The 18,486-nt window shown below is 38.5% G+C and overlaps 1 protein-coding gene across 4 annotated transcripts in view; it reads right to left on the bottom strand.

Annotated features, from left to right (window-relative positions):
- The window catches only part of DCUN1D4 (defective in cullin neddylation 1 domain containing 4), a 65,927-nt gene that overhangs the window by 14,363 nt on the left and 33,078 nt on the right, over positions 1 to 18,486 (bottom strand). For all 4 annotated transcript variants that reach the window (XM_036892520.2, XM_036892519.2, XM_036892522.2 and 1 more), the window contains 3 exons: positions 12,734 to 12,804; positions 8,741 to 8,832; positions 1,847 to 1,955 (listed from right to left, as the gene is read on the bottom strand). In XM_036892520.2, the coding sequence (XP_036748415.1) occupies positions 1,847 to 1,955; positions 8,741 to 8,832; positions 12,734 to 12,804 (272 nt within the window). The remainder of the gene's footprint in view (positions 1 to 1,846; positions 1,956 to 8,740; positions 8,833 to 12,733; positions 12,805 to 18,486) is intronic.

Below are 18,486 nucleotides of genomic sequence, written 5' to 3'. Positions count from 1 at the left end.
CAGTGTAAAAGCGGAAGCATGTGGCTTGGGCCCAGAGGGCTGAAGCTGGAGAGAGCAGCGAGAGGGCAAATAGGGCTGTGGGCAGAGGGCCAGTGCAATGTGCAGACGAGGACTTGGGACTCGACTACAAGAGCCTGGAGTGACCCTTGAACCGGAGAGCCAGAACCTGGGTTCAAATCTTGGATCTGCTGTTGATTAACAATGTGACCACAGTCCAACTGCTCCAACTCTTTGAGGCTCAGTTTCTCCTCTGTGAGGTAGATTAAAATCCTCCCTACATGTCACTCAGAGCTGCTATGGGAGCAAGTGTCCCCTACATGCAGGAGAGCACTACGTTAACTTCAAGGCAGTGCTGAGGTGGCAGGTGGCCAAGGGACCCTGCGGCTGGAGGAAGATGAATGACAGTCTAGGGATGTGAGCGCTGGATGGGAAGTGACAGGATGTAGGATCAGGCTACTGTAGCAGTTCAGACAAGGTGTAACAAGAGCCGAAACTGGCAAGGCTGTGATGGAGACACGAGGGAGACGGGCAGCCAAGGAGCTCTGGTGAGATGGGCCTGGCGACTGACAGAATGGCATGGAAAGCAGGGAGGAGTAAGATGGGACCTGACCCTAAAAACAGCTGACATGTGGGAAAATTTGACCCCAAACAGGGAAGTTAGAAAATAGGGCTTATTTTGGTGAGAAGGTATAATGCTTCTAAACAAACTTTCACCCATACAATAAGGAACAGTTGGCTTTGGGAGGAAAAATATCTCATGTAATAAAATATTTAATCCTGGAAACTATGCATCTATTCTAAAAATGTCCAGCAAATAACTTCTATATATAATTATACAAATGCCATTTAGTAAAACACTGTTATATGCACATATAATTTCTAACATATATAAATTTTCATGTGTTTTGTGATTTTATTTGAAGGCTGCAGTAATGCAGAAATTCATGAATGAGGACACCATGGAAGGCTACTAATGTGCTACTGTAAATGTACCAGAACTTACCATCAAATAAACCTTTGTGCTGAGCTAGCAGAGATAAAGCAGGTAAAAGTGAAAAAGACCAGCAAGGTGGTAAGAAAAGAAGAATTGTCACTGAGTTCTTTGCTTTAAAAAAACATTTTAAAAAGTGCAACCAATCAAGAAAGCCTAGTTACCTGAGTCCACCAAACACAAAAACCTAACAGAAAACACAATTTGTGAACAAAGTATAATTGTATGGGTTGTGAATTGTGCATGGAATATGCTGCCGACTGGTGCCTCAGAATTCACTACCTATGGTGATCAGGCTGAAAAATAAGACTTCGTTTCACTCTAAGAGAATCAATGTCACATACTGGCTCATTATGTGACAGACAGTATGATCACTTTTCAAAATGATGACTAAAAATTACGTCTGAATAATACTCATTGAAATTAGCTTAGGTTTGAAATTCAAATGATTTCCAAATGCAGGATAGCACCCAAAATGAAGATGGATTAGCTCTGATTAACTTATTCCAGTGAACTCCATGGGTGAAGGTTTGTTGTTTTGTGAGAAGGAAAAGCTTTTCCAAGCTTATCTAATAGACATTTGGAACAGTATCTATTACCCGCCCATTTATAAATTACTTCTACACCAGTTGCAAGAGCTGTTAAAGATCTGCCACTACAGATTTTTGTTAATATACATTTTTTCCCAGAATCAGTTTGTTTAGGAAGAGCACATGTAGAAAGAAATCCTAACCAGCATCTTGGGATAACTTGTTCAGCTTCTTTGCTGTAACATGTAAAAACAAACCTCGAAAGGCAGTAAAAAAAAAGGGAGGGAGGAGAAGGCAACATCTGGATAGGCTCCAGAGAACTCACCCGTGCAAAGTCAAACGCATATCTGTAAATAAGTTTAAAGTTTGTAGAATCATTTAATAATGATCTTAAGTAATCCAAAGTATTTCTGAGTTTTTCTGTTGTATCACATCTAGAAAAACAGAATAAAGGCAAATTATAATCTGAGATTTTCTTAGTTGGGGCAGTAATATAAAACACCATACCAGAAGACAGAATAAAAACCTGGGAGTTGGAACACGTCCCTGCTGGCCTATTTTTTCCTACACTTATTTTTAAAAAATTTTAATGTACACAGAAGTTGAAAGAATAGTAAATAAACACCCATGTACCCATCCCCTTCCTTCATGATGAACTTGTCACATTTTTGTTATCTCTCACATACATGCACTTTTTTGCTGTACCATTTGAAAGTTGCCAGTAAATAAAGTAACTTTACTCCTAAACATTTCAATACTATCATCACTCTTAACAGTCTATCAGTGTTAAGTTTCTCAGCTAATAAACAACCCACAATGCAAATTTCCCAACTGTTTCCTCAATTTTATGTATAGATGCTTTTTTTATGATCCAGGATCCAATCAAGGTTCATACATTGCTTTTAGTTGTCATAGCTCCTTAGTCTCTAGAAGATTGCTGTGGCTTTTTTGTCTTTTGGACAATGTCATTTTTGAACCAATCAGACTAGCTGTTTTGCAGAATCTCAATCTGTCAGATAACCTCCCTATGATTTTAAACACCAGCAGTAAGGACACTACATGTGATGTCCTCAGTGTACCCTGTGAGGAGGTTCAGAACCCCAGTCTATCTATTTGCTGGTGATATTAAGGTGACTCACTTGATTATGGTAGTGTCCATCAGATTCTCCAGTTAAAGATATTTTTGCCTCCTCTGAAACAGTATGTAATTTGTGGGACCATATCTTGACACTGAACTTGGTTCCTCAACAACCTTTCACCCCGTGGCTTTAGCATCCATTGATGACTGCCTGCATTGCTTTTACATTTGGAGATGGAAAATGGTGATTTTTCCAGCTCTATCATGCTTTTATACTTACTAGCTGGAATTCTTCTATAAAGCACAGTTCCATCACCACATTATTTTCTGGACTTAAGGACCTTTGCTTTTTATTCAGTGTTATAATTTGTTACAGTCTTTCTTCTTTTCAATGCACAAATTGTCCTCATTTGGGCAGTGGCCTCGTAAGGCTGGCTCCAGTGTCCTTCTGACATGTCTCCATCATCTTTGAGCACATCCTTACTTCTGGGAGAAGATATTCTAGCTCATCTTGTACTTTCTCTGTCCTAGACTTGAAATCAACTATTTCTCCAGGGAGCCTTGGTGATGATAACCTATTTTTACAGGTACATGACACACTGTTTATTTTTCTTAAGCAAGTAATCTAATCTATTTTTACAATCTGACTTTGTTTGTAATATCTAGCCCTTAAAAACAAGAACCAAGAGTCACCACTTTCACTGGTTATATTAAAGCTTTTCAATGGTGGATATATTTCCTTATATTTCTTGTTAGATCTTTTACCTATTACTAAGTATAGATAACATATATTACAAGTATTATCAATGTAAATATATTACAAACTTTATAAACTAAAATATGGTTCATAACATCACACTGATCTATTTTTAGCAATTTGTGAAAGCTTTTTTTGTAGCTAACTACAAAAAAAACAAATCCCTGTGATCTAATGAGATAAAGTATCTGTAAGTCAAAAATTAGTAAATGTTTCATTTCTATGCATCATAACAACTCAGAATATCATTTTTCCTGATGTTTGAAAACTATAAAAGATTATAATTAGACTATTTTAGAAGTCATTTAGAAGTCTCTTAAGCTTCTTTAAGGGACTCACAGGTAAGATGACAGCTAAGCAGAAACTAGATGTTTTTGGAGGTGAGGGCTTTCCAAATAAAAGGAACAGCATGTGCAAAGGCCCAGTGGCAGAAGGGAGCATGACAAGTCCAAAAATGGAACACTGTGACTAAACTGGACAGAGTAAGAGGGGAAGTGGTATGAAAGAGGCTAGAAGGAAGGTGGCGCCAGGCCATAAAGGGTTTTTTTTGAACCCTTTGGGTTCAAAAGTGGGTTTTTTTTGAACCCTAGAAAGAAAAGGAAGCCACCCACTCCCATGGGAGAGACCATGACCAGGCTTGCATCTTGAAATGTTCATTCTGGATCTCTGGGAAGAAGGGCTGTGGAAGGGAAAAAAAAGAGACACTGATGGCTAGTTGGAGATCCAGGGCCAGAATCCAAATGACAGGTGATGGAGGCAAAACGACACAGAAGAAAGCAGTAAATGAGAGTCTGTGTTGCAGGAGCGGAGCAGGGCTTGCTCTGAATTGTGCATTCTAGTGTCTGGCTTGATGTTTTTGCCATGTATATATATAGTAATATTTTATTAACAATAAAAGGGGGGCAGGTCAAAGAGGAGGGAAACCAGGTAACCCTAAAACAGACACAGCCAATGTCCCTGATCTTCAAGGTTGAAGACCAAAGACCCAAGAAACTGGCCAGTGGTTTAGTTTAGTCCTGCCCAAGGAAAGGAAGAGGAGCAGCTGTTTGTCGGCAGATTCAAGGGTAGGAACTGCTCATTTAGGCAACCACTATGCAGCTAAAAGAAAATGGAGAGCAGGGGTCTTTGGGTAGAGCTCAAGGCGAAATGTGAGGTTCAACAGCATGCTTAGGAGTGAGTCAGCCACCCTGGCAAAAGAAGTCCCTGTGTTTGAAAGACGCTCAGATATCTTGTCTGGAGTGTAAAGCATAATATGCTCAAAGTAAATTTTTCACTTCATGTACCTATTAAGGATGATGACATAGGTTAGAGCTCATATTGTCAATCAAGGGTTTAAACTGCTTGAAAAGGGTCCTTGTCCCACAGAGCCTCTGGACTAACTACCAGGCCACTGAGTCATCCTGTCTGAACCACCGGTTGCCATCTAGGGGTCACTCAGCAAGATCATTTGAGAGGGACTCCATTCCAACAGGGTCTGTGACAGAAACAGGCTTGGATATTTAAGCAACAAGTATGGGACTTTTCAGAAAGGAGCCACATCTTCAACCCTGATCCTTCTGTTTTTCTGTGCATGATACAGCATGCAGAAGTCCTAGAGTGACAGCGCCACACCATTAGAGAGCATCGGTTCCCAAAACAAAATGTACACATACTGTAGGGCTATTTCTTTTTTTTTTTTTAATAGAGTTACTATTTTTTAAATAATTTATTAAGGACATTCTTAAGTGAAATTGGTATTAAAAAAATATTTAAGTGTGTAATGGTGAAAAGCTACCAGGATAGCCTGTTGCCACTACTGTATGAGCAATTTTACCTCCCCTGAGCTTTCTGACCTAGTTTTCCTGTAGCAAATCACTATTTAGAAATTCTGAAATTTGTCTCTTGCATTCTTATAAAATGATATTGTTTACCCTGGAATTTCAAAACAATGATTTTTAAAATTTTGGTATCATTAAAATACAATCACATGAGCAACACTGTGGTTACTAGATTCCCCCCATTATCAAGTCCCCACCACATACCCAATACAGTCACTGTCCATCAGCATAGCAAGATGCTATAGAGTCCCTACTTGTCTTCTCTGTGCTATACTGCCTTCCCTGTGCCCCCCTCCCCTCACGTTATGTGTGCTAATCATAATGTGTGGGACTGTTTCTTATCTGAGTTTTGCTCCTGTAAGATTCAGAAGTAACAGAAATCAGGACAATAATCCTCAAAAGTTATAAAATCAAAGGCAGTTCTCCCCCATTATCTGGGGAAAGGTCTTCACCCCTTCACTTGGCCCAGAGGTATTTTTCCAGCCCCTCATCAGTTCTATACCAAGTTAGGTATAACTTTACACATTTTTGTTTTGTTCAGTTTAAACATCCCTGTAAGCTTAATTCATCAGAGGTAACCTTAAACCCATGTTTGAATATGGTAATACATAAAAAAAATAGTCAAAACAAGAGCTGTGCCTTCTCTGGCTGAGAATGATCTAAGGAGTTTGGGAATGGACATTCCCTACCAGCTATGGTCACTTCTTCAAAACTCTCGCAGAACACTGGCCCTGGAGAGGCCAGGCACTGCACAACAACTCTAGACAGCATCAAGGAGCCTGATTCCTGGGAGCCCGGGTGTAAGTTACATTTCATTTTGCCTTTCTGGGTTTAAAGAAGCTACCACAGACACATAAGCAATGACAGAATGTTCAAAACTCTGATTCTGAAACCTGTGAACTTTCTATTGCTAGCACACTCCTACAGTACAGAAAGAATTTTTTAAAATATCATTTTATAATGTATAATGTATAACATATAAACACATACACATACACACACATACAGAAGTGTTGTCATATACACTTTAATTCCAGTTTGAGTTCAAAACATTTCACTGGACAGCTTTAATAAAACCAAAAAGGGGCAAAAAAGAAAAGACAATACAAAAATAGAAGTCAAACATATAATTCAGAAGATAGACTAATTTCCATCTTCAGAGCATATATAAATGGTTAGTCTCCGAGTTTTCTTATTTACTGGGTATACATACTTTACAAACACAGTATGCATTTAGTTAGTTCAAGTAACACGAAGGAAAGTGCCTGACTACCTTTGGACCTTTGGCCTGAACATCACTTCCAGGCCCCTTCCCCAAATGGACTTGATTGTTCCTGGGTTTTGTTTCCCCAGGACACAGAACACTGAGTGTGGCACATCACTGCCTTTCAAATACTGCTGAACAAATGATGAATCCAAGGAGGCTGGAGGGACAGGGGACAAAAGTTCTTAAATTTTGAAATTAGACTGTTTTAACTACAAAGAACTATAAAAGTTATTCTGAGTAGTTATCTCCACCTCACTGATGAGGAAATCAATCTCAGAGTTTCCTATCACAGAAAGAAAGCAATTTCATCAATGCCTTTCCTATGCATTGGGCTTGTCACTACCCTGAGATGCAAGGCCCACATGGTAGCATCTGCAGTAAGCCGCCTGCCACCACCCATGTGTCCCCAACTGGCACGCAGAGTTCCTAAAGAGGAACCCAAGCAGCCCCTGTCACTACCCCCACTCATGAACACACACACAGACCCCTTCCCTATAGGACACTGGATTTCACTTCCTAGGGGGTGTGGCCCTCCAAACACGCGGATGAAGGTGTGGTATCATGTAATTCCTTTTGTACAGGCAAAAGTAAAAAAGAATCTAGAACTATACAAAAATGGATATTAAATCCCCTTAAGACAAATGAAAATGTACATGAAGAAACATTAATGGTGCCTCCCCTGAAGTCATGAAATAAAACATTGATATGGCTGTGCTTTTACAAGGACACTTAAAAAAGAGCAGTCATTACAAGCTCTGGATGGAATGCAACAGGGAAGGCAGCAAGGAAAACAGTGGAGTTAGTATTAGTTGACTCTAAATCGTAAGATGTTCTCCAACACGACAAACACAATTCTTAAAGAGATTCCAGAGGATTCAACCCTAGAATTCTAGAACATGTTAAGAAGAAAATGTATCTGTAAAGGGGTGACTTGGTTTTTACCTAAAACTCATTTGTCATCAGACACTAATTGTTAGAAGAATGTGACTTTAACAATCAGAAGTCTTAGGTTTTCTTCCCATTTCTGGCACTTACTTTTACAAATCACATCTAAGTGACTTGTAACATGCAAGTAAATGTAATAAATCACACTTATCCCATCTGAGCCTCAGTTTCCTCATTTGTAAAATGTGCAGGATAAAGCCTGATCTGGCTTCCTCAGAAGGTAGCCACAAGGCTCAAACAGGAGAACAGTGAAAGGCTTAATGAACTACTAAAAGCACGATGCAAATAAAGTATTACTATCAACAACAAATGGGACAGTAATTATAAAAGCTGACAAATTCCGATTTTCACTCCCAATTTTGATCCAGTAAAAACTGAAGTCTATTATTTCTAGTTAAAGTGAAAAGAAAAACCAGTATCATTCCAAGTACTTAAAAAGTTACTATGTTATGAGTCCACACTTCATCTTCCAATACCATTTAAATGCTCAGTCATCCACCTCAGCTGTATCTTTCAATGCATTATACAGAATTACAATTTGTTTTCTTGAATGAAATTCTTAGCAAACAGACATAAACATTCAAGTACAAAGTGAACAAATAAAACCACTAATTTTCTCCTAAGTCTGGGCCAGGTACCACAAACAATATATTATTATTTTTCTGAATCATTAGAGTAATAAAGTTCCAATTTTGCCCAATGCTAAAGTCAGAATATACAAATAGAAGATATCAAATATTTTCACCTGTAAGTTATACTTCACTCAATTTTTTTTTTATTTTGGTTTTTAAGATCTCAACCTGTGCTGTTATAAAACTGTAGCTACAAGACACGTGGCTCTGATATTTGAAATTCATCTAGTGCAAATTGAGATGTGTCATAAATATAAAATATACACCATATTTGAAGATTTAATATAAAAAGAAGAATGTGAACTAGCTCATTGATTTAAAATATTGGCTACACATTAGAAAGATAATATTTTGGATATTTTGGGCTAAAAATACACATTAAGATTATTTTTACCTTTCTTTTTATGCTTTTTAATGTGGCTATTAGAAAATTCTAGATTACATATGTGGCTCACGTATATGAAAAAAGGCGGGCCTATTTCTATTGGACAGAGCTGCTCTTCTAGAATACTAAAATAAAAAATGTACGTTACATAAAAACTTAAATAGCCCTCTTTGTCATATAAAAATGAGGTTTGGTCTTCACACACTAGGCAGCAGATGGAAGTTTTGCCCAAATCACCTGGCTTTCCTCCAGTCACCCACCCCAGACTCACTGAGATCCCAGGGAGGAGATAGCCAGCCGCCAGAGCTGGATGCCCCCAGCACAGCCTCAGGACTTACTGTAGAGAAGTCATTCCTTTTAACCATTCCTGTAGAGTAAAATAACCCATGTTTTGTGCATCCAATTTCCAAGCTAGGACAAGCATAACTACCTGTTAAAAAAAAAAAATCAAATCAGAACGACAGATCTCAGCAATTAAATACATTAACACCTTGCCAAATGCTTCTGCTCCTGGTAGTTTAGTCACTGAAATGTGAACAGGGTGGCTTCAAAAATTAGTTCTAACTTGGCAAACATCAAAGATTGATAATTCAGTCTGCTGACAAGGGTTTGGAGAAACATGAATGGTTATGATGCATGATGGGGGAAGTATAAAGTGATGAACTTCTTTAAAGGGCAAGTTTGCAGTATGTATCAAAATTAAAACCAGTTATTGACTCAGCAATTCCATCTATGGAAAGTTATAGTCATACCTGCATATGTACACAAATATGCATATTCAATATTTACTGCAATACTATTTGAGTAGCAGAAGATTGAAAACAACCAAACGTCATTAATAAGGGACTAGTTAAATACTTCTTTGCTGAATACATTCCATACAAAAGTATACTATGTCACCATTAAGATAAATGAAGTACAAACAGGGAACAATCTCCAAGATTTATTAAGTGAAAAAAGCAAGGTGCAGAATAGTGTTAAATAATAAAAAGGTGGGTGGTGGGTCATACAGAGTGGAGTTGTATAATAAATATATTAATTTTTGTGAATTTAAGTATATACACTGGGGGGAAATAAAATTATTTTTAGTAGCCCAATATTCCACCTAAATAGCACTCTGCCTGGAATGAGCACAGGATGAGAGGCTTGGACCAGTTGCTGGTCAGAGTGGGTGCCACTCTGGTCTGTAGTGGATCTTCTGAAACTGCAGATTTCAGGAACTGTGACAATAGCTGCTTTAGAGAAGAGATGGCACAGAGATACTGAGGGGGAGTTCAATAAATACCTGGAGATGTAAAAACAAAATTACATTTCAAAGGTGCATTTGCTTGAAGCTATCTGGGGTTCTGCCTAGGGACAGAGCTGAGGCCATCCATGCCTGGGGGCAGAAGAGAAAACCTTCCCATCTCCTCTACCTCAAAGACCCAAGATAAGATGAGAAGTAACTAAAAAAAAGGAAAGCATACCAGTCCTAGAGAAGTAAAGAGGAGGACAGGCCCCTCCTAGGATCATCCAGCACAGTCAGCCACAGCTAAAGGGCACCCAAGTCATAAAGTGTGGATCACATACACACAGCTAAATGGCTGTATCTACATTTGTTGTAACAAAAAAACACAATGGGAAGAAAATAGATCTTCTGTAAAAGTTGGCCAGGGACTAGCATATTCCACATTTGGCGGTTAATTTGCTTTCTTTACAAAAGACCTGAGACTTCACTTCAACTACTAGAGGAACGGCTCCAGACCATTGTACCACTGTGTACCCAAGTGGGTCAGATGGCGGTGGTGGTTAAAGGAACTGGGATGATACAACATGACAAAATGAGGCAAACAGTCACTTAGAAATCTTTTTAGATAATCTAGTCAGCCTGTGGGAGCCAACACTCACATTAGGAACTCTAGAACACCAGTATTCAGGAGGGTCAGAAAGTCTGTCCTTTCATGTTTGCCAACGAGCTACTCAGTAAACTAAGAATCTCAGCTTTGTCTAATTTATAACTGCAAGATTAATGAAAGGCTTTCTCTTGATGCTGACTTCATGGTTTTCAGCTTTGGATATGTCTATCAGTAAGAACCCACTAAATCTCTAGGACCTTTCATCAAACATAAATGAAACCACTACATATCAGTTTTGAAAAAGTCACTAGACGTTTTAGATTTACAAAAGCTAGATTATGAGGTAGATTACTAAGACTGATTAATGATCCAATGTTTTTACATATAATGCACAAAATCACAAAATATTATTGTTAAATAGGTTTAAAAATGGTAACTTAAGAGACAATGGGCTACTCAGAAGAATTTCCCATAATATAAGAGGCTACATGTTCTTCAAAATGTTCACACATTAGTGGATCTTCTCCCCATCTCTCAGCTTTTCTTGGAATTCTGACTCTTGTGTATCAACTTGCTTAGGTGAAATGACCCACATTTTCTAGTTCAAATTTGGTTATGTTCTCAAACAATAGCTCAACAGTTTATTAGAAAGATTTAAAATTCTACATAAACACAAAGTTTAAAGAATGGTCAGGGTACAGAACACATAGACAAGCACGCATGAAACGAAGCTCACCAGCCAGCCAACATGCCCAATTGTTATTTCTTTACACGAAACAGACTTTCCTTACGGTGGCTCCTGAATTCTTTCCTGCCCCCACATCTTCTGTCTTACACTAAAGTGAAAAATTATGCTCATACAAATGCCCCGGCTCATTAAGTCTGCAGTTTAGTATTACAGTTAAGCCACTAACTTAACAAATATGTCTTAGATTCTACATGAATTTATGATCTGGAAGAGATCTCAAGAGATCATTCCTTCATTTAGCCTGTTTGCAAGCTATCTGGAGCCCCCTGACCACACCAAAAAAAGGATAATAATGGCAGATCTCTTACTGAGTACTGGTATTTGGGGGTGAGGAACTTTGAAAAACTGTACTGCCCCTTTTCTTAAGTCAGAATCAACCCCAGCACTCCCTCCCATGCCCCACAGGGGCCCTTCTGCCTCTGAGAGTGAGGCTCACCTGATCCCCCTCACACCTGCAGCCGGCCTTGGCCTCCCAGTCTCCTCACTGGGTCCTGGTGCCCGCCCGCTCATCAAACGCTCATTGCTACCCTCAGGGGTTATCTCTTGACCCCCTCTCAGGTCCAATTCACTCTTATCCCTCTTACTATTCTGTCCAGGAAATAGCCTTCCAAGCTTGGCCCAGTTTCCACCAGAAAATATCCTTCTTGGAGTCAGTGAAATGTTTTTCCTGTGTCTACAGCTAATATATGGACTAAGGCAAAACATGAATGACCCAGTGGTCCCCAACTTTTACACCAAGCTGAATAATTTATCACAATACCTGAACTAGGTCACCTTAAAATAAAACACACAAACTCCCACGTAATGAGCTAAAGACATTCCAAAGACTGAAGAAAATTTCAGTGTTATTGAAGGGAACTGGGGGAGGACAGAGGCATAGAAATGGTAACAGCAAAAAAAAAATTTAGGAAAAAAGCAATGTCTCAATTCCGAGTTTTCTTTAAAACCATGACATATGTGCATGGGCTCCAGATAGCTTAGAAATAGGAGGAATGAATGGATGATCTCAAGATCTCTTCCAGATCATAAATTCAAGTATGATCTAAGACATGTTTGTTAAGTTAGTGGCTAATGTAATACTAAGCTGCATACTTAACAACCAGGACATTTGTATGAGCATAATTTTTCATTTTAGTATAAGAGAGATGATGTGGGAGCAAGAAAAAATATTTAACAATAACATGATAAGAATTCAGCAAAAATAATTAAGCATCTAAAAAAATGTCTAGTTAAAAAAACTGTAAGGGAAATACTTTACGACCTTTGCTTTTTAATGTCCTGAGTTAAATTCAATAGGAAGGAAAAGAGCTGTGAAAAATTCTTGATAATTATAATCTACTTAAAACCCTTATGAATAATTACTTATTCTAAGTCCTGAACAAACTCTGCATTAGGCTGGAATGACTACGGAGGGGAACCAAAGGTATAGAATACACAGTGACTTGGTGCCCCAATTGCTGTCATTGTAGGTACACATGCCCATACCAATTTTTAAGCATCTTATTCTTTTATTACTGTACCTTTCAGAAACAGGAAGTTAAACAAGAGAAGAAAATGACAGACTGTAGTTATGCCATACCAATTGCAACAGAAATTCTGCTTACAAATAAAATTAAAATTGGAACTTATCTCTCAGACTGCCTCATGAAAACTAACATACCACTACTTCTTTATTGTTGCTTTATTTGTCAAGGCCAAACGATTTAAGAAAAATAATCAACTGATTCACCTAACTTAGTTACACTTACATTTTCTGGCTCAACACCAATGTCTTCACAAAATTTCTCCATGCCTTCAGGACCCACAACATCATCAGTACCTGCAATGAAATGCAATCCTACATAACTTAAATCTAACCATGTGCACTATTACTACTGTAGGGGTAATATACCATCAAAACAGTTATTGTTAAAGTAAACTAAAATCGAGCAACACTTAAGGGCCATACCTCTTTTCTGAAGAAAGAAATCAAGTATAAATAGAAAAATATTCTGGAATTTCAGTCGTAGCTTTAAAGGATTCTCCTCTGCACAATCATTTAAGTCAATTTATCACCATATCCTTCAACTATGGATATATGGTACATATAATTTATGTCTAAAAATAAGGTCACCGAGTTCAATTCCTGCTCTTTAAAGTAGCAATAAAGCTCTGTTCTTTTTTTGGTAATGATTTAATACATAATTTTTGGAAACATAGCAAAGAATCATATAATATCCTTTATAAAATTAATTGGTAAATCACACAGTTTCATCTACACAGAAAAAAAAATAAAGTAGTCTTTTTGTTTTGGGGAAGGCAGTAAAGCCTTTCTTACCACTCTAGCTTTAGCAGTGTTTTCTTCCTGAAAGTGCTGTCCACATGTTCCATCTCTACTTTACTTCCCATTCATTCTTTAACCACTGTAATTTGGTTTCTGCTCCTACCTCTCCATGGAAACTCTCCTTGCTCAGGACCCCAATAACACCCTAACTGCCAAATCTAACAGACACCGTGGATCTGTGTTTTATTTGACCCCTGTGATATGAGAAAACTTGAAGCAATTCTTTCATCACAAAACTTGTCTCCTCCCATGACTTCTGGAAGTACTCTCTTACCTGGCTTCCCTCCTACCTCTCTCTCCTCTTTTGGCTTCTAGATGTGTTCCTTTGCTTCTCCCAACTTGTTAAATTTGGCATGCAGAATTCCATCCTAAGACACTCTCCCTAGAAATTTCAACCTTGCTCCCGGTTTCAGGTACTACCCCAATCTCTTTCTAACTGACCATTTCCCCTCACTTTTGGCCTATCTACCACATCATCTGACTACCTCACCTCCTGTTTAACTTCCACAAGTAAACTCATCTTATGGACCAAACTTACCCCTCCTGCATTTCACATTTTCAACCACCATCTGACTGAACTGATCATCTCTCTGTGCCAACCCTGCTTTTCCTCCTATATTCTGCTCCACCAGAAATACAAACCTGGAAGTCATCCTGGATCCCTCCCTTCTCCTATGCACTCCCCATCCCCCAATCAATTATCAAGTGGACTGCCAGTTAACCCTTCCAAATATTTCTTAATTGCACCTGTGCTGACCTGCTTGGGCTTTATTCTCTCACTTGGATGACCAGAGCAGTCTGCTCAGCATCTCCCTAACCCAAGAGCCTCGTATCCTCTGACCAATTCTGCACATAGCCACCTCAAACACAAATCCCATGCTGCTGTAAAATCCTTCAATGGCTCCCTGCTTCCTAAAAGCCAAAGTCTTTGGCATATCAAACAAGGTTCCCTATGATCTAGTACCTGCTTTACTCTTTAATCTCGTATTTTTCTACCTTCAAATCAAGTTTCTTAAAAATTAAGAATAAATATTGCTGAATGAATAAAAACTGAGACCTGAAACCCTAACCTGTGGTTTGCTCTGCACACATCCTGACACACACCCAACACCACACACTGTTTGTGGCCTCAGTCAATCTTTCTCTCCCCTCAACCCTCTCTCTTGGCTAACTTGTTCAGTCTTTAACACTGAAACCAGGCAGGCAGTCCTCCCAACCTCCTACCCCACATTCAGAGGCAGGGTGGGCAGGCTGTGACCCCAACACAATGCTAGACGGTTCTCTCAGCACATCTGCCCTGAGTCCTGGCTCATTTGCCGTTCCCTCTGAGTTCCTCCAGAGTAAGAGGTATCTCTTTTTTTCCTCTTTTTACCGCCTCACCCTACCACCTGGCATGAAGCAGTTGCTCCATAAACTTTATTGGATGAATGAATGAATAAAAACACCAGAATATAGGAATCACTCTACAATCTTTCCAGCGCCTCTAGATTTAGTAAGTTACCAAGTCTAGCAGAATCCACCATCTTAATTTGTCTGTTTCATTCAGTTAACATTTACTGGACACATCCTAGAGCTATGCACTGTGGTAGCTTCTAAAGATTAATAAAACATAGTGCCTGCCCTCCAGGAAAGGAGATATAGCATATGAGTAATTTCAATACAAAGTAATAATAAGCCACAATCAATGTATAAGGTGATTGCTCTCAACAAAGGATGAACACCAAAGTTACCTGGACTACTTGTTGGAAAGTCTTAGTCACTTTTCTGCTTCAAATTCTTGGTTCCCTCTTAAGTCCTAACTCAGGCCCTTCCTCATAACCTGGCCTGAGCAAAACCTTTTTCTGCATGCTGCTATTTTCCTTTCATCACAAATGTGCTATGTTGTTACAAAATGTTTTGTCTCACAAATTCAGATTGTTACCTTTCTCTGGGATTTTCTTTTTTCTTTTATTTTACATGTTTTTCTATGTATTCCTAATTTTCTTGTTAGAAGAGAAGCTATATTTTCAAATGAAAGTTAAAATACTAAGTTTTTAATTTAATATTAAATATTCATACAATAATATAAAGTTATTATTCAAATAAACATTAAAATTTTTTAAGCTTAAGAATAGTTGAGGTACATTATTTTAGTTTCAGGTATACAACCCAGTGATTAGACAATTATACACATTACAAAAAAAGTTTGATTTTTAATTTAACTATTTTTTACTATATCAACATAGAAACATGATATAAGATTTCACTTAAAAGTGAAAAATAAAAATATTTAGAAAGCAAGTTTCCTTTCTAACCCCTCTCTACTCCCCAGCTACAACCATTTATTAAACAGTTCCTTAAATACCCTTTCCAAAATAAGTAGTTTATAGAATCTACATGCATGGAATATATTCATATTTATTTGTTGTTTCTAAGTTTGTCCAGATAATTCTCTTTGGCTTTCCAGGTACATAATAATTTAACCATTTCATCTCCAACAAATGACCATTTCTACCTCCTCCTTTCAAATATTTATGTCCCACCCATATCTTTCTTTTGTCTAACAGCACTGGCTAGTAACTTCCAAAACAATGGCAAGTAAGAAGTCAGAGAAGGCATCCTTATCTCATTCATAACTCATATGGAAATACATTTAGTATTTTATCATTTGGTATGTTGCTAGCTTTGGGTTTGAGAGTATATAGACCCACATGTGCTCACTCTTGCATGTATTACAAAAATGAAATCATTCACATGGTAAAAAACTCAAATAGACAAAGTCAGAGTAAATTAGTGTATGAAGAGTTAGCCTCCTTTCTCCCTTTCCTTACCAGTTAGGCATATATTCTCCCAGACCTTCTTGGTATGGTATTTATATGTATAAGCAAATAAATATACATGAAATGCAGTTTTAAATTTATCTACACATATGGATTCACGCTATACCTATAAATTCTACACTTTTTTTTTCACTAAATATGTCTGATAATCTTCCTGTGAGAGCACCTATATGTCTGCTCTGTACTTGTTAGCTGATACATTTTACATTACTCATTACTCCACTGTATGTGGTATCCTTCAGTTCTTTTCACCATTTCACTACTGTAAAGCACTTAGGCTGTGAGATTAAAGAATAATTATTTTCATAAGGAAATATCCGTCTTTTCTCTTTTCCTAAAAGGTTTTGTTTTTAGGAACAGATGCCTTTTTGGTATCTACTGATATGACTCATTGGGAGGTGACTGCACAGAGGTAGGAAAAATATTACTTTATAATTCTTTTCAAATTTCTCTGTCTTTGCTTTCCATTCTTCTTGATTTAAAGAAGTTTTTTCATTGCACTTTATTCTTGAGCCTAGCAAGCTACCTGTCTCTCCATGTTTGTGCACAGGGCCTGGGTGTCTACTCTCCCACTCTCGCACCCTCCAACCTGGCTACTGCCTCCTCTCTTTGTCAATGCTCATTACAGAGATGATGCTTTTCAATTTATTTGTCTGTTTGTCATACTATTAAATGAGCTCTGAGCACAGTGCTTCTGTGGACTGTGACCCAGAGCTTGGCACAGAGCAACTCCTCAAAGAAGGTTTATTAGCTGAAGTGTACTATCCAGTGGTACTGTTAGGTTAACCAGGCTGCTTTTCTTCTCTCCACGTGTTATGCAATACCACTGTCATACTGCTTGTATACACATGCATCTGTATGTTTTAAAAGAGCCAAGTTTTTAACAGTATGATTTGCAATGGTATGCCTCTGCCTAAAGTAGTATTATATCCTTGCCAATCAACATTATTTAAAAGCTACCCTTAATCTTGCTATCTAAAACAACTTATTCCTTTCTTATCATTACCCTTCCCAAGCACACATTTAGATCTAGTCATAATCATTGCTCCTTGGGATTATGATTATATTTACACTAAATTTATCAGTCCACCTGTAGAACTGAGTGATCTTAATTCTAACAAAATGCCACTGGCCAACCCAAAGTGGGTCAGAAGCAGATTTTGAGGGAGATGGTTTAAAAAATATTTTATTAATAAGCTATGGAATGTGCTGGTGCCAAGATACTGGGGGTACATTTGGAAGGCAGATACATGGACAATAATCTAGAAAAAAATGGTCCTCCCATTCCCTTTACCATTTTAAGCAGGGGCCCCTAACTAAATACTTTTAACATTTTCATAATGACCCGAGACCCTGCTGCATCGCTGAGGTGAACGGTGCAACACTGCCCCTTTGCTAGTTTTTAACAACTCTTCCTTTGCTGACAGGCCACCTGCTCACTGAGAAACTGCTCCTGGTCCCTACTCTCATTTTGGTAAGCCAAAAAACAATTCTGCTATGGAACTAATCCAAAATAGAGACGAAGGGCCTACAGTTAAGGGCTTACAGAACTTTCATGACCTAGGTATGTGAGCTGTCTAGTGTAATTCTGAAATCAATGTTGGCACCTGTGTATTTGGATTAATTCAGTATTATTAGATTTCAGAAAGTGGAAGTTATTTATGTAAAACTGGGTTATTTTCATTCTAATGGAAAGAAATGGGGTTCAGTTTCAGATGGAGGTCTAAACAACACACTCCCTCCCCTTTCCCCCACCAATCCTCTCTAAAATCACACAGAACCAAAGTACCAAAGTGAGTACAAAAGGGATCAAGCCTATGAACACAGCAAACAGGAGGAAGAGCCCGCAATGGAGTGGGTTTCATTTCTAAAACTTCTGAAAATCAGAAATTGAGTTAACAAGGATTTTAAAAGGCCAGAGACTGAATCCTAGATGTGCAGAGGAGGGCTGGGGTTAACCGGCTGGGCAAAAACTGGTAGGAGCCGAGCTCAGGCTGCAGGAGCCATGGGATGCACAGAGCAGGGTGAGGAGTGGAACGGAACTGAGAATTCTGGAAAGAACTACAGGTGCACCCATATGAAACAATGGTACCAACCAAGGCCCCCATGCCCCTCCCTCCACTCCGATGATGTGCAGAGAGCCTGTGCAAACCAGCTGGCTCTCTCCTAGGGAAAAGCCTGTGGGGGGTAAAGCCCTCTTCTTTTCACATTCAGGATGTCTGTGGCCTCACAGCCTCTCCCCACAGACTCAACCTATAACACAAGCTGTCTGTCATCCTGGGTCCCCTCACCATTCATTTTTCTTGAATAATACTGACCTACAGTTTTTAATCATGGGGTTGGGATATTAAAAGTGAAA

The sequence above is a fragment of the Manis pentadactyla genome, chromosome 5 (assembly GCF_030020395.1).
Source record: "Manis pentadactyla isolate mManPen7 chromosome 5, mManPen7.hap1, whole genome shotgun sequence".
In the NCBI taxonomy this organism is placed as follows: Eukaryota; Metazoa; Chordata; class Mammalia; order Pholidota; family Manidae; genus Manis; species Manis pentadactyla.
The sequence above is the reverse complement of the archived record's forward strand: the minus strand, read 5'-3'. Positions and strand labels throughout refer to the sequence as shown.